The following is a 16,287-nucleotide window of genomic DNA, read 5'->3' as shown; positions in this document are numbered from 1 at the left end:
GTAAAATCCAGCAAGTGCCTTAAAACTGACTTTATGCAGACACAGCTGAAACTCCTGAATTATAACTCTGCACTCATTGCCTGCAATGATATAGTGCAGAGGTCTGACTGTGGGGGAAGGGGGTGAGAGGGAAGGGGAAAGGGCCAAGAGCTTTAAGAGGGCAAGCAGAAGAGTACCCCAAGAAGAAATTGAGTAGTCATGCTGAAGATAAATGGGAAAGGACGTGGATGCTAATAGGGCCTGGAAGGGGAAGAGGTTCATGTGAGGGGATTCTTCTGCAGGAGAAATCCAGTACTACCCATCCAACAGGAACATGGGGTGGGGGCCCAGTCCCTTTCTGTGCCAAGGCACCAGTAGGAGATTCATAAATTGGGCCAGAAGGGAACATTATACTTCTCTCTAACACTGGCCCTCCTCCGCAGCACAGTCGAGAGAATGTCAGCAAGTGCTATTTGCGTCAGACCCATAGCTTCTGGCTGAGCTAGTGCACCTCTTTTAGAAAGACATTCCATCTGGATTTAAAGAGCTTCCCATACAACTGACGCAGTGGCTCCACAGCCCACGGCATGAAGAGCCTTTAAGAAGGCCAGGAACATTGGCATGTACGCTGCATTGTGCTCCCTTCGCACCCCAGAAACTGTCTGCCAAACACAGCTCTCTTCTCCCACAGTCTGCCTCATCATGCCCCTTATCTCTCAGCCCCTCTGAGGTAGGCTTGGGAAAGGACGGGGCATGAGAGTCCACCAGCTCATTCAGAACGGTGCCCCTCACCAGGAGTGAGGGATAACGCTAATCCAGTCCTTTGGAGCAACACACCATGTGACAGAGGACCCGGAGAGAAGCACCTAGCCCTGTGCTAAGCAGCAGCAGTTAGGGGCCAAGTATGTGTATAACCTCCCCACTTCACTTCTCTGACTCAATTCAACCAACAGAACTGCAACAGGCAAATTAACCTAAGACAGTGTCATGACTGGTTATGTTAACTTGGAAAGCCCAGTTTAAAAGGGATGAATAATCAGTTGCCCAATTTAGAATGGTAATTAAATGGACTAACTCTTCATTTCTTCAAATGTAAACACGGAAATAAGCTCATAGAGCTGGAAGGGACCTTCAGTGGTCAAGTCCAGTCCCCATCACCATCCCTGACAGATTTTTTTAAAACGGAACCTGCCCCAGACCCTTGAAAGGCTCCCTGCCAAGGACTGAACAAGTTTATAAGGCCAATGCTCTAGCCACTAAACTATCCCTACCCACAACACCCACGTGCATGAAAGCTCAGTGAGCTTTATTGCTATGTTTATAGATTGTAAAGCCAAAAGGGACTGCCAGGGTCATCCAGTCTGGCCTTCTGCATAACACAGACCACCTTAAATTAACTCTTGTTCGAACTAGGAAAGCTTTTCTAAAAGCTGCTAAATGTGGATTTAGAACATGGATACTTCAGGTTTTAAGACAAACTCTTAGTGGCTGGGGAATGAACAAGACCGTCACGGAAGATTATGCTCACATCTGCCTACTCTGGGTTCTTGCACCCTCTTTTGAGGGGATCAGACGGATCTTGGGTCTGATCCAATCCGATACTTTCTATGGGAAACTTGGGAAGTCTCTTATTTCACTGAACCCATTTAGTATAAAAATCTGATGCATGCTCCATTTCTTGGGCTTTTTTTTAATTGACTTTAAACACAATAATTAGCAAGTGCATTTGTAACTTCTACAGACATTCCTTTTATACTCAAAGCACTACATTGAAGTAAGGTGTGCTATATCATTTCGGACTTACAGAGATAATCCACCGACAGTGAAAAGAACTCAGCTTTTGCTATGGAACTATGACCCGTCTGTGCTTGAATTTGTCTTGAAAGATTTAAACTCAAACATTATTTATCTGTCTATGAGAAGTACAGAGTTACATGCTAGCAATGTAGAAGCTCTACATGCACACAACTCCCACTGTGCTCTTTGGAACAGCACAAACAGAGCTACTAAGTAAAAATGCATGATATTAAGGGCACAGGTTTCAAAACTTGGTGACCAATTCCATATTTAGGTGTGTGAGCAGCCTGATTTTCAGATACTCAGCCACCACAGCTCCCACCAAAAGCAATCAACTATGAGAACAGACAGGGGCACTATAGAGATTCAATAGATGGGATGTTTCCTTTATTAATTTATATTGCCACATGTTTAACGGCTCCACTTTTATGCCCTGGACAAATCTAATTACTCATGCAAGATCTAAATTTTAATACTTGACAGACTGCTAACAGATCTGTTTACTCCCATGTTTTCCATTTGTCTGGAAGGCTACAAGATGTCATTGTTCTAAGAAACAATAACCACGTAGCAGGACTAATGGCTGGTAAATTTATTTTTCTGTTTAAACAAGATGAAAACTGATTTGTTATCTGACATTAAGTCTTCACATTATCTATTTCATAAATAAGACTGCATCATACAAATGAAATTTCTAGAAGATTCTAACAACGACAACTGTAGTTTTAATTTTTACAACCTTGATTTGCATAAAATGAAAGCTTCAAACACAGCAGAAAATGCTTTGTCATGGGAGCATCCAGATTTAAAAACGCCATGCCCTGGAAACGGGCAGCTAGCTGATACATGAAAATTCCCCCTCATTCTCCCATACATCTTGAGAGCTGGAAGAGGACATTCACATGACCCTTTCACAGCTGCTGAAAGACTTTTGCATTGTCACTGCAGGCAGCCACAAGAGTCATTTTCATGATCTGGAAGAACATTTACCCCTCTGCCACTTCACAGTGCTGCTGCTTTTCTGTGATCCTTTGGCATTTGGAAGCCCGCAGAAAAAAAAAACAACATTCCAACTTAATTCCTCCAGCCTTTCCAGTTCAGCTTGTTGGTTTAAAATTTCATAAGAATTCGCTCTCTCATATTCAGAGCCACTGCAAGGGTAATGTTCCTGATTTAATACCTACAATATTTGTGTCATTTTTAAAGCTGCACCAGGAATTACTTTAGATACCATTGGTGGGATACTTTTTCACTCCGCTGTAGGATTTCTAACTAAAACTGACCAGGAAAACCTGAATGTTTTAACTGGTCAAATGTTCAGATCTCTGAAGATGTTACAGATAAAATTACAATAACACTCTGATAATTAGCTCTCCTGTCCAAAAAGGTAAACAGTAATTAACCTTTACAAATGTTAACAGCTTTGTAGCGATCCCATAATCAGCCTATTGGATAAGTAACCTGGAGAGTGTAATACCCAAGTCTTATAGGATTTTAAAAGAGGATAGCAGCCTTGTTTGAGTTACAGAGCCTGGATAACCTACACGCTTCATATTCCAGCATTTCACCTGGCTGCTCCAGGGAAGGACACTAAGAGCTCAGCTGCATAGTCTTAGTGTCTGCACGTGGGCAGAGAGCAGGGCAGGGCAACTCATCTAGAAGGCCCCAGAAGCTTGCAGAACATGGTGTGGCAGTTACCAGACATGCTCATAACTATTTTGATGCTGTACTATGTGAAGTTTTCACTGTGAATACAATGCACTTAGCTGGTCACATTCAAGCTACCCTCAAAGCAGAGGGAACTGTTGATGGGCTGAAACCGAGGCACTGGTCACTTGCCCCTTCACAGGCCCCGGGAAGGCCCTGCCTCTCCCCTCCTGCCTTCCTCTGCCCTGTGCACCACCCTGCGTCTTTCCCCAGCCGAGGCAGCCCAGGGGCTACGGGGCTGCCTCCAGCAGCAGGACTCGGCATGCTCCTCTGCCCGCTCACCAGCGGAGAAGGGAAGCAAGGTGGCTCCAGCCAGGCCATAGCAGGGTAGAGGTGGGGCCGCCCCAGCACTCTGGAAGGAAGTGGCATGGCCGCCTTGCTTCCCTTCCCCGCTCCTCACTGATGGCGAGCGCTGGGGGGTGGCAGGAGCAGCACTGCCAGTCAATGCTCCTCCCTCCCTGCTCCCCCACCCGCCCTCGCCAGGGAGGCGAAGCCATGCCCTTCCCTGGAGTGCTGGGGCAGTCCTGCCCCTCCTCTGGAGCCGTGTGGCTGCAGAGCAGCCCCCACGTGTGCTGGTGTCGGCATCCTGCACCTTGTCCGCCACTGCCGATGAGTTCGGGGGCTGCAGCGCACACTTCTGCTGCCAGCACTGGCCCGCCAGCCTGCTAAGCCCTCAGCCAGCTGCTGGCCAGCTCCTCCCACCTGGGGTCCTTGTAACCCCCCATGCATACCCCGCCAGGTGGTACCCTGGCCTCACAGCCAGGCTTGCCAGTGGGGTGGAGGAAAGTAGGGGACAGTTGCCCCAAGGCCCAGTGATTCAAAAGGGCCCAGGGCTCTCTGCTGCCACCACAATACTGGGGCTGCAGCCAGAGCCCCAGGCTGTGCACTCAGGGCAGCACTAAAGGGCAGCCTGGCAGGAAGGAGCAATGAGAAATGGCGCGGTTCAGGCCGTGCTGAGGCCTGGCCTGTTCCCAGCTCCATCCCTTTCACCCAAGGTCCTGCCCCTTCCTGGGAGACTTACCACTGTGGCATGTTTTATGGACTAATGGGGAGCTGGCCAGGGAGCACCTGTTACCCCAAGAGCAGGCGTGGGCCAGACGTGGCTCACCAGAGTTCACATCCACAGGCACGGCCGCTTGCAGCTCCCATTGGTCGTGGTACACTGTTCCTGACCAATGGGATCTGTGAGAAATAGTGGCCCAGCCCTCAGGTAAATCAAGTGTGGGGCAGCCCAGCCCTGGCCAATCGTATTACCCAGCCCTGTGCCGGTGGCCACTGAGCCTGCGGAACGTCCCTTGAGCTAACAGCGAGTGGCCGGCAACACCACTCCCATTTACAGGGCGAGACTGAGGCAGCCCTGGGCGAGCGGTCAGCTTGCGAACTCTTGCCTGACTTAGCTGGGCTTATGGGGAGATGCTGGTGGCTGCACCGATGGTGGCTGCACCAATCCCTGCACCGCTTTGGCTATGGGTACAGCCTTGCTGGAAGGACTGAGAGCACCACCGACACGTGTTGCTGTTCCCCCAGCCAGGGGAAGGGAGCGGGAACAGCAGCCTCAGCAGCCTGCCCAGAGGCTGAATACCGCGGCTGTGATTGGCCAGAGTTCCAGCCAATCAGAGCAGCAGAGGGCAGTGCCAGCGAGGAGAGGGAAGGTGCGCAGAGCCATGTGTGTCCAAAGTGACTACACCCCCGTCACCCAGACCCCGCAGCCCTCCACCTCTCCTCTTTCCCCAGCCCCCACTCCCACCCCCTCCATTCACCCTACCTTCCACCCCAACTCCAGGTCCCGCGCTGCTCCTGCCCCCTGCCTCCCAGACCCCCTACCCCAAATCTTGCACCCGCATCGCCCAGACTCCTCACCCCTCACTCACTCCTCTTCCACCCCTTTCCTTCACCCTCCTTTCCAACCCAAATCCCACCCGCATCCTGCTCCTGCCCCCTCCCTTCCAGACCCACACCCCTCTCCTGCACCCCCTCTGACCCAGGATCCACACTTGCACCCTGTCCTTGCCCTCTCCCTCCCACCCTGACCTGACCCCTCACCCTCCTTCACCCTACCTAGACCTCTACCCTCTTCTACACCCCACTCCAGCCCAGGTCATCTACTCTCAGCCACCCCTGCCCAGCCCGCCTGTCCCCAGCCTGCTCCTGCACTCTCCCTCACACCCAGACCTGCCTCAGAGTCAGGGACGACATCAGTGAGGGTTTGTGGTGTGTTTGTTTGTTTTCTTGCTTCTCACTTGTTTGGCCCCAATTGATTTGTCTAAGGTCACTACACCCCAACCCATCATAAAGACTTAAAAATCACCTCTGAAAAAACGTCAAAAGAGACATATTCTGCAGTGTGCTCTGGTACAGAAAACAAGAAGTTGAAACCTTACATGTGAGTGTTCGTAACTGGACCAAAAAGGTGTAAGTCTGTACAAGGGACACAAGTAGTTTACTAAGTCTATTACCATTCGTTTAAACAGGACTCTGTGTACAAGGACCCCAAAGTTTAACTCTGTGCAATGTTTTCCAAAAAGCCCTGAAAAGATGGAACTCTAGCCGAGGTGCAGGAGAACGCAGAGTGTTTCGTTATATGGTATATTGCCTCAACATCTCTTCCCTCTCTCTGTTACGCTTCCAAAAGCTGGTGTATCAGTTTTGCTTTCCCCGTACATAGCATGACAGAGATCCCCACTCCGCTATGGGCTGAAAACAGCTTTTCAAAAACGTGATTTTGCAAAACTATCAATATACAGCATACGCTAAACTCTCCCCCATCTATGTTTTCACAAGTACCAAAAAGGAAACAATCCAAAACAGGGAGTTAAGGTAGAAACAACATATGATTTTTTCACTTCATTGTATTCAAGAATATGCTGAGAATAAATACAATATTCAGAATAATACACAAAGCACGGCTACATTTTTAACGGGTGCACTGACAGCAGTTCAGGATCCAAATATTTTCCTCAAAAAATACACAACTAAGAAGTCATAAAGCTATCATATAATACTCACAAAACCCATGCTAATGATCCAACACTCAAATCAACGACAGACAACTCAGTGTGAAGACAGAAATACATTCCCAGCTCTCCCACTGTCCACAGTTACTACAGAAATCTGAAAATGTTGTCTGATTTCATGTCTTTTGTATCTACTACCTGGTTAAAACAAAGAAAGGTTAAAGGCTGAGTTTCAGAATTCACTACTAATCTCTGAATGTTAAGCTCATTCAGAGAGGTCTTCATGGTAGAAACCTACATTTAGAGAATTCTCCCTGACCTACAAAAATGATTAGTCTGACATCTGACCTAGATGTCACCTCCTGCTAGGCAGGCTGCCTTTTCCCAACAGCAGTTCTAACACAGGAATTTAGCACGGCTGTACAAGCCTATGTTAACTAACCAGAGTGAAAGGTCATTTGTTTCAGAGAAGAAGTGTTGCGAGAGAAAATAAAGTCATACTTACAACACTGGGAGGCAGCAGTGGGCAACGGTTTCTTCTCGACTTCTTCGGAAAATGAATACTAAGGCCAAAAAAAAAAATAGCACAGACTGATAATAGATTGAAAGTAACCTTATGAAACAGGATTGCCAGACCATAACAAGCATACGCTCTGAGAGTATATCGGAGATGGGGCTGGGACTAAAGGACAAAACATTTTCTTTACTACAGAACTGCCCCCAGACAAACAAAAAAATCACACTATCCATGACAATATACTTGTTAATGGCTCTGAAGAGTAAAGTCTTATCTATTTGAAAAGTTTCACACAAAAAAAAAAAATGCAACTTGGGGGCCTCAAATTAGGCCCCCAGACATTAATGTCGAGCTCTCCCAGCTGCTGAGCAGTGATTTCAGGGGAATTTGTGCATGTTCAGCAGCCTGAGAACAAGACAACTTCTATTTTAGACACCCAAATACAAATTTGAGGTATCCCTGTTTGAAAACTTTGGATGGAATGCTGCCGGAGCACTGGATGTGGGAACAAATTATTGGCATGTAATATGCCGAACGCAGTCTGGCTACTTCTAACAACATGAGGATTTTTCACACAGATTCCATTTAGCATAGTTTGGCTTATGCCAAGACCACCTGCTACAGAATTAAAGGTGCTCCCCAGAGATACACTTACATCTTGTTGGTCTCTTCCCTCCTCCTCCCTCCACCTGTAAACTCATGGATAAATCAAAAATAATCCAGCCATCTGTCTGAGGCTGGAGACAGCAGATAAATAGAATAATTTCTAATCCTGCTGGACAAAAATGCCAAGAACACAAACCACACCAGCCCAGAGGTGGGAAAAGGGCCCCCAGACCGTGAAAGCTGGAAGTTCTGACACCTTGATTGCTCAGGCAGTGCCACACACTGCAAACCAGTGGGGCTAGTTCCCAATGAGCGAGGAAGTAACCACAGGGACGGTTCCCACTGACTAGCAAGGAGCTGAATAGGTAAGCACAGAGAGAAAGCACAGTGAGAAGGAAAAGGCTGCCAGTGCAGGTAAGGCATCAACAACAACTGAGGATTGCATCGACATTCATGTAGGCTCCTTCACCTACCTACCAAGGCTTGGATAAAGCACTAGAGGACACCTACGTTCCACTGCATGTGTGGCACTGGATCGCCCCAGTGGCGACCCACAGCTTCCAGCCCCAGAGGCGAACCACTGCGGGGAAATGCCTGAAAATTTGCACGTTCATGTGCCTTGCTCTCCCACCAGTGTCACAGACACCAAGGTGCTGCAGAGCTGTTTTTCTAAGTGACCATAACTCCCTATCCCAAACACAGGACAGGGATATAGGGGCGGAGTGGTGGCTTCTCAGCTGCGGCTGCCAAGGGCTGCCTCCCCTTCTGACCTCCCTGGCTGCCCCATGCCTTGGGAAGCCAGGAAAGCAGCAGGAATAGTGCCTGTGCTCCTCCCATCTCCCACAAGGCGCAGGGAGCCGGGAACTGGGCAGCAGCCATGTGGGTGGGCTCCCTGCGCCTCGTGGAGCTGGGCAGGTGGAGACAGCTACACCCCTGCTCCTCCCAGCTTCCCTGAGCTTCACGGAGGCAGCAAGGAGGAGGCAGCCGTTAGCACTCCCGTGGCTTCCCTGAGCCTCAGGGAGGCAGCAAAAAGGCAGCAACCGCCAGCCCTGCCTCAGTTTCCCTGAGCCTCGGGGAGGCAAGAAAGAGCTCCAGCCGTTTTAGGGCCCCCAGCTGGCTCCCTCTTCCTGGGGCTGGAATGCAGGTATGGTACATGCTCTCCAGCCAGCAGCTGAGCCTGCACAGCTGGTGAGGGAAAAGGTCAGCTGGCAGGGGCAGGGGAGGGGCCAAATACGGGACATTTTGCCCCTTTTTAAAAGTAAGTAGGGATGTCTTTTTGGCACCCGAAATAGAGGACTGTCCCGCCCAATAGGGCATGGATAGCACCCAGTTTCTGAAGCCAGAAGAAGCTACATGGAAACTTCCAGTATCCAATTAAATACAGCTGTGTGGCTGGGTCAGCCAGGTCTAGGCTGAAAATTTGCCCAAGTAATCTCAGCCTGCACAACTAATCCACTCTCACACTTAATGGGGAAAGGCCAAATTGGGGTCAGTATACATTACCCCAGAACTTTAACACCCTATTTATATTGTTAACAGCATCCTTTAGCAAAACATTCCTGGCAAGCCAGAGGCATGTATTACACTTTGTTAACACTCTTTACACTTACTTTTGTTGGAGTACAGGCTACTACTACTACTACGAAACCCTCATACTCCATGTGGAGCATAGGTCATCTACAAGTCTCCTCCACCTCACTCTATCTTGGGACAAAACTTCTAGCTGACTCCAGAAGTACCCCAGTTGTTGTCCTTCAGTCTCAGTAGACCTCTTCCACATTGTCCAAGGTCTTCCTCTTTTGCATTTTACTTGCAGGTTTCATGTGAGAGGTTGACAGACTATGTTGGATGATGGTCTTCAGAGAGTGTGACCTAGCCATCCCCACTTTCTTCTCTTGATTTCAATGTCAATTGTTTTTTGTCCTGCTCTGTGCCAAAGCTCCTCATTTATGATGAAGTCTTGTGATTTGATGTGAAGGATGTACCTCAGGCATCTGTTTATGAACATACGTAGCTTGTGATTGAATACTTTTTATTGCACTGGGTCTCACATCTGTACAAGAGCACGCTCTTCACATTTGTGTTGAAGATCCACAGTTTAACCTTCACAGATACTATTTGTGAACTCCATATGGGATGGAGAGTCATGAATGCAGCTGTTGCTTTCCCTATCCTGGCACTGACATCCTTACCTGTTCCTTCATCTCTGCCCATAATACTCCCTAAGTAGGTGACCTGCTCCACATCTTCCAGGTCATCCCCTTCCAGTGTGATTGTGTTGTTGTTGGACTGATTGATCCTCATCCTGGTCTTTCCCTTGTTGATACTCAGTCCAAGCTTTGAGGTAGTTCTGTCTAGTGTTATGACCTTTTCTTTCATGTCAGTGTGAAAGAAGGGTGACATGACCAAAATCAATGTCCTGTAACTGGTTGAAAAAAGTGTCCACTGAATGCCTTGTTGATGGCCATCTGTTGTGCTGTTCATAATCCAGTCCATTGTGATCAAGAACAGGAAAGGTGAGAATAGGCACCCTTGACACACTCCTGAAGGTGTGAATTGGGAGAGCTTCCCTCCAGGTGGGCCTTCAAGGGCTGATTAGATTGGAGGCAAAGGCTCTGAGCCAGGCCTAACCAGCTAGCAGCTCTATAAGAAGGCAGCCCCAGCGAACCCTGTGAGCCGCTAACAGGGAGTTTGCCTTGGAAAGCATCCTAGAAGAGCTCAGGTGAGTGTGGCATTTGGGGGGCTGCGTTGTGAGCTAGTGTGTTGAATTTCTGTCTGTGGTGTCTGTGCATTTGTTTCATTTTGCAGTGAGGGGCAGTTTGCATAGCTGCCTGTGTGCCTGAGCATCTGTTTTGCAGAGAGGGGCAACTGGAAAGCGTGTTTGGCAAGTTTGCAAGGTGTGAATTGGGAGAGCTTCCTTCCACGTGGGCCTTCAAGGGCTGATTAGATAGGAGGCAAAGGCTTTGAGCTGGGCCTAACCAGCTAGCAGCTCTGTAAGAAGGCAGCCCCAGCAACCCCTGTGAGCAGCAAACAGGAGCAGCTAACAGGGAGTCTGCCTGGGAGTTCACCTTAGCAAGGAGCCTCATACCTGTTTTTACCTTCTTATATGGTGTTTCTCTTGTGCCCTCCAAGGCGGCACTAGAAACAAATAAGGGATCTCTGTAAAGGGAAAAAATGGAGAGTGAGATGGCTGTTGAGAGATCTGTTGTTGTGACCTGAATGTCATATGCTATGTTTGTCTTCCTCCCGAATGATAGAAAGGATTTTCTATGTACCAAGTGCAAGCTGGTCACCATTTTAGAAGAGAAGGTTAAAGGACTTGAGGCACAAATATTAACCCTCAGGTCCATTCGAGAGGGTGAAGACTTTCTGGATAGAAGGCAACAGATAATACTGCAGGAACAGCAGGCTACCCAAAACAAGGAGGAGAACTGGAAGCATGTTACCTCCAGGAGGAGAAAACCAGTTCAAGTCTCTCCAGTTCCAGTGGAGTTAAGTAACACTTTCAGCCTCTCTCCACAAGTGATACGGCGGAGATAATTGGGGCTGATACAATCCCTGGGAGGTATCTCAAAGAGTCCCCATGGTTGAGAAGGCATGGGATGCACAGTCCTAGGGACGGGAGTTCTATGACCACCACCCCAAGAGAAAAAGATGAGTGGTGGTGGCTGGGGACTCCTTCCTAAGAGGGACGGAGTCATGCATCTGCCACCCGGTCCTAGAATCCCAGCAAGTTTGCTGCTTGCCTGGCGCTAGAATTTGGGATATTACAGAGTTGCTGCCAAAAATTCTTAAACCTGTAGACTATTACCCCTCCCTACTTCTTCATGTAGGAACCAATGATACAGCCAAGAACAACTTGGACGAGATCACGACAGATTACATAACCCTAGGAAGGAAGATCAAGGAATACGGAGCACAACTAGTCTTCTCATCTATCTTCCCTGTGGAAGAAAGGGGTCCATGTAGGGATCGTCAAATCACAGAGGTAAACGTGCGGTTGTGTAGGTGGCGTAGCAGGGAAGGATTTGGATTCTTGGACCCTGGGATTCTCTTTCGTGAACAGGGATTGTTGAGAAGAGATGGGATCCACCTCACTAAAAGACGAAAGAGCATCTTTGCGGGCAGGCTTGCAAACCTAGTGAGGAGGGCTTTCAACTAGCTTTGTCGGGGGAAGGTGACACAAGCCCTGAGGTAAGTGGGGAAGGAGGAGGGAACAATCAAGTGGGTTTCCTGGGTGAAGAGGAGAAAGCGGGCCAATCAGCCACTTCTCTAAGATGCTTGTACATAAATGCCAGAAGCCTGGGGAACGAACAGGAAGAATTAGAGGCCCCAGCACAGTCAAACAAGTATGAGGTGGTTGGAATAACTGAGACTTGGTGGGATGATTCACATAACTGGCGCACGGTCATGGAAGGTTATAAATTGTTTAGGAAGGACGGACAGGGGAGAAAAGGAGGGAGGAGTTGCACTCTATGTGAGGGAGCAGTATGATTGCTCAGAGCTCCAGTATGACGAAGAAGAAAATCCAGTTCATTGTCTTCGGGTTAAGCTTAGAGGTAATGTTGTAGTTGGTGTCTGTTATAGACCGCCGGATCAGTGAGATGAGGCTTTCTTCAGACATCTAAGTGAAGCTTCCAAATCACAGGCCCTGATTCTCATGGGAGAACTTTAATCATCCAGACATTTGTTGGGAGACCAATACAGCAGCACACGGACAATCCAGGAAGTTTTTGGAGAATGTTGGGGATAACTTCTCGGTACAAGAGCTGAAGGAACCGACCAGGGGCCATGTGCAACTTGACCTGCTGCTCACATACAGGGAAGAACTAGTAGAAGAAATAGAAGTGGGAGGGAACCTGGGCTGCAGCAACCATGAGATCATAGATTTCATGATCCAGACAAAAGTAAGAAAGGTGAGCAGTAACATACAGACCCTTGATTTCAGAAGAGCAGACTTTGACTCCCTGAGAGAATGGATGAGCAGGATCCCTTGGGAAACGAAGATGAAGGGGAAAAGAGTTGAAGAGAACTGGCAGTATTTTAAAGAAGTCCTACTGAAGGCACAGGAACAAACAATCCCACTGCATAGTAAGAAATGCAAACATGGTAGGCAACCAGCCGCTTAACAGGGAAATCCTTAGTCAGCTTAAATTCAAAAAGGATGCATACAAGAAATGGAAACGGGGACAGTTGACTAAGGAGGAGTATAAACATACGGCTGGAGAATGCCGGGCAGTAATCAGGAAAGTGAAAGCACAATTGGAACTGCGGCTGGCAAGGGATGTGAAGAGTAACAAGAAGGGTTTCTACAGGCATGTGAACAATAAACAGGTTATCCGAGAAGGTGTGGGGCCATTACTAGATGAGGGAGGTAACCTAGGTGACAGATGATGCAGGAAAAGGTGAAGTACTCAATGCTTTTTTTACCTCAGTCTTCATGGACAAAGTCAACTTTCACTAGACGGTCCTAGATGTTGCAGTATGGGAAGGTGGAAGGCAGCCATCTGTGGGGAAGGAACAAGTTCTGTGCTACCTAGAAAAACTAGATGTGCACAAGTCCATGGGTCTGCATTTAATGCACCCCAGGGTACGGAGGGAATTGGCAGAGGTCATTGCTGAACCTTTGGCCATTATCCTTGAAGACTCTTGGAGATCAGGGGAAATATTGGATGACTGGAAGAAGGCAAACGTAGTGTCCATCTTTAAAAAAAGGAAAGAAGAACAATCCAAGGAACTATGGACCTGTCAGCCTTACCTCAAGCCCTGGGAAAATAATGGAGGGAATCCTCAAGGAATCCATTTTGAAGCACTTGGAAGAGGGGGAAGTGATCAAAAGTAGCCAACATGGATTCACCAGGGGCAAGTCCTGCCTGACCAAGGTGATTAGCTTCTATGACAAGGTAACAGGCTCTGTGCACATGGGGAAGTCAGTGGATGTGATACACCTTGACTTCAGCAAGGCTTTTGATAAGGTCTCCCACAACATTCTTGTCCATAAGTTAAGGAAATATGGATTGGATCCTTGGATAATAAGACGGATGGAAAGCTGGCTTGATGGTTGGTCCCAACGAGTAGTGGTCAATGGCTCAATATCTGGATGGCAGTCTGTTTCAAGCGGAGTGCCGCAAGGCTCGGTTCTGGGGCCGGTGTTATTCAACATCTTTATTAATGACCTGGATGAGGGACTGGATTGCACCCTCAGCAAGTTTGCGGATGACACAAAACTAGGGGGAGAGGTAGATTTGTTGGAGGGTAGAGAGAGGATCCAGAGGGACCTGGATAAATTGGAGGACTGGGCCAAAAGAAATCTGATGCGGTTCAATAAGGAGAAGTGCAGAGTCCTGCACTTGAGGCAGAAGAATCCCAAACATTGTTACAGGCTGGGGACCGACTGGCTCAGCAGCAGTACGATGGAAAGGGACCTAGGGGTTATGGTGGATGAAAAGCTGGATATGAGTAAACACTGTGCCCTTGTAGCCAAGAAGGCTAACAGCATACTAGGGTCCATTAGGAGGAGCACTTCAAGCAGATCTCGAGAAGTAATTACTCCTCTTTATTCGGCACTGGTGAGGCCACATCTGGAATATTGTGTCCAGTTTTGGGCCCCCCAGTATAAAAAGGATGTGGATTTGCTGTAGCAGGTTCAGTGAAGGGCAACAAAAATGATTTAAGGGTCTAGAGCACAAAACCTATGAGGAGAGGCTGAGGGATTTGGGCTTGTTTAGTTTACAGAAGAGAAGACTTACAGGTGATTTAATAGCAGCCTTCAACTTCCTGAAGGGGAGCTCTAGAGAGGAGGGTGAGAAACTGTTCTCAGTGATGTCAGATGGCAGAACAAGGAGTAATGGTCTGAAGTTGAAGAGTGAGAGGGGTAGATTAGATATTAGGAAAAACTATTTCACCAGGCGGGTGGTGAAGCACTGGAATGCGTTGCCTAGAGAGGTGGTGGATTCTCCATCCCTTGAGGTTTTCAAGTCCCGGCTGGACAAGGTCCTGGCTGGGGTGACTTAGTGGGAGTTGATCCTGCTTGAAGCAGGGGGCTGGACTAGATGACCTCCTGAGGTCCCTTCCAGCCCTGTGATTCTGATAGTATGCTGAAGGATTCTGTCAAGACGACATTGTGAATAACTTGGCGTGTCAAGGGTTCATATGTTGAAGGAATCAGCTTAACAAGTTTGCGTGGGATGTCATGGTGTTGCAACTGTTTCCACAAAGTGTCTCTATCAACGCTGTTGAAGGCTTTTTCAAAGTCTATGAAGATTATGTATGGGGAGTTCCACTCAAGTGACCCTTCTATGATCACTCAGAGTTGCTATTTGGTCAGTACAGGATCTTTTGCTTCAGAAGCTGGCTTGTTCTTCCCTGAGCTGTCTGTCAATCTCTTTCTTCATTCTCTTCAAGAGAATCCTTTTGAACAGTTTTTCAGGAATAGACAGTAACACTATGTCCTCCAGTTCTTGCATTCCTTCAGGTTGCCTTTCTTTGGAAGCTTGATAAGGTAGCTATGTTTCCAGTCTTGTGGGAGCTCTTCACTGTCCCAAATACATTATGCATCATGCTCACTGATGTCTCACTACCTGACTTGATTGCTTCTGTGGGGTGTTGTCTGGACCAGGCGCTTTTCTGCTTTTCAGATGGGCAATGGCTTTTCTGATTGCTTCTTTTGTAAGTTTGCTGCTGTTAATTTGTGGAGGTATATTTGCAGGTGGTAACAGGCTGTACCCCCTAAAACTGGGATTCTCTGATCCAGCAACATCGGTAGTCTGGCAAGATGTTGTTCGATCAGAGTGTCCCCAGTTGGGAGGTTAGTAGGAGGAGCCAGGCAGTGTCATGATAGAGAGGGTGGAGACCCTGGATGGCCCTGGGCAGAGAAGGGCAGGGCCCTGAGCAGGGCAGCCTGTCTGGGGCCAGAGCTGGCACCCACAGGATGGGGACAGGGCCATGTCCAGCAGCTCATCCCAGGGCTAGAGATGGCATCTGTAGGGTGAGTGCTGCATCTGGCAGCCCAGCCAGGGCTATGTCCAGGAGGGACTGGAGCCAGCCTCCATGGGGCCACGGCCACGCCGGCAACCCAGCCAGGGCTGGAGCTGGCACCTGCAGGGCCCAGCCGTGCCAGAAGCTCAACTAGGATCAATTCCCACCAAATTAATTAGCTTCCCCTCCATTTGTCACATGCAGAAACCTCTCTAACTCTGCCTGGCGTTAATACTGCACATAAAGAAAAGCGGACAGCTCGATGCAAAGTTGAGAAATTGCAGAAATTACCTAAGACTAATGGTGACAGAAATTCTGCCTAGCACTGCAGTACGCTCTGGAGCATTTTGGCTCTGAATCGTACCTTAACTATCGTTTTAATTTTTCAACTGAAGGTCACTCACCTCACCAGGATCTCCCAAAGAGTTTATCTGTTCTAGTTTTTTGGTCCAGTATCTGGCTTCCTCCTCAGGGATATCTACAGTAACAGCAAAGCAGTCAGTCATACGCACCACATCAGCTATCCAGTAAGTTATGTTTTTTTTAAATAGTGAATCTGTATTTAAACAGCAACACTTAACAGTGATGACATTCAAGGAGACCACGAGTTTTGAAGCAAATCACAAAGAGAGCATTCATTTTGAAATTCACTGTCCTCCATGCGCATCAAATGTAAAATGGAGTTTTAAATAGTGCCTGGTCCCTGGATGAAAACATTTAGTTTATCATGACCTAAATAAACACAAAACT

The 16,287-nt window shown here is 48.1% G+C and overlaps 1 protein-coding gene across 4 annotated transcripts in view; it reads right to left on the bottom strand.

Moving 5' to 3' along the window:
• The window catches only part of UNC13B (unc-13 homolog B), a 343,577-nt gene that overhangs the window by 245,423 nt on the left and 81,867 nt on the right, over positions 1 to 16,287 (bottom strand). For 3 of the 4 annotated variants that reach the window (XM_074995889.1, XM_074995890.1, XM_074995891.1), the window contains 2 exons: positions 15,942 to 16,015; positions 6,943 to 7,000 (listed from right to left, as the gene is read on the bottom strand). The exons of the other annotated variant lie outside the window; for it this stretch is intronic. In XM_074995889.1, the coding sequence (XP_074851990.1) occupies positions 6,943 to 7,000; positions 15,942 to 16,015 (132 nt within the window). The remainder of the gene's footprint in view (positions 1 to 6,942; positions 7,001 to 15,941; positions 16,016 to 16,287) is intronic. 4 annotated transcript variants of the gene reach the window in all.

The sequence above is a fragment of the Carettochelys insculpta genome, chromosome 5 (genome assembly GCF_033958435.1).
Source record: "Carettochelys insculpta isolate YL-2023 chromosome 5, ASM3395843v1, whole genome shotgun sequence".
NCBI classification, from domain to species: Eukaryota; Metazoa; Chordata; order Testudines; family Carettochelyidae; genus Carettochelys; species Carettochelys insculpta.
Note: the sequence above shows the minus strand (reverse complement) of the source record. Positions and strands in the feature narration are given on the sequence as shown.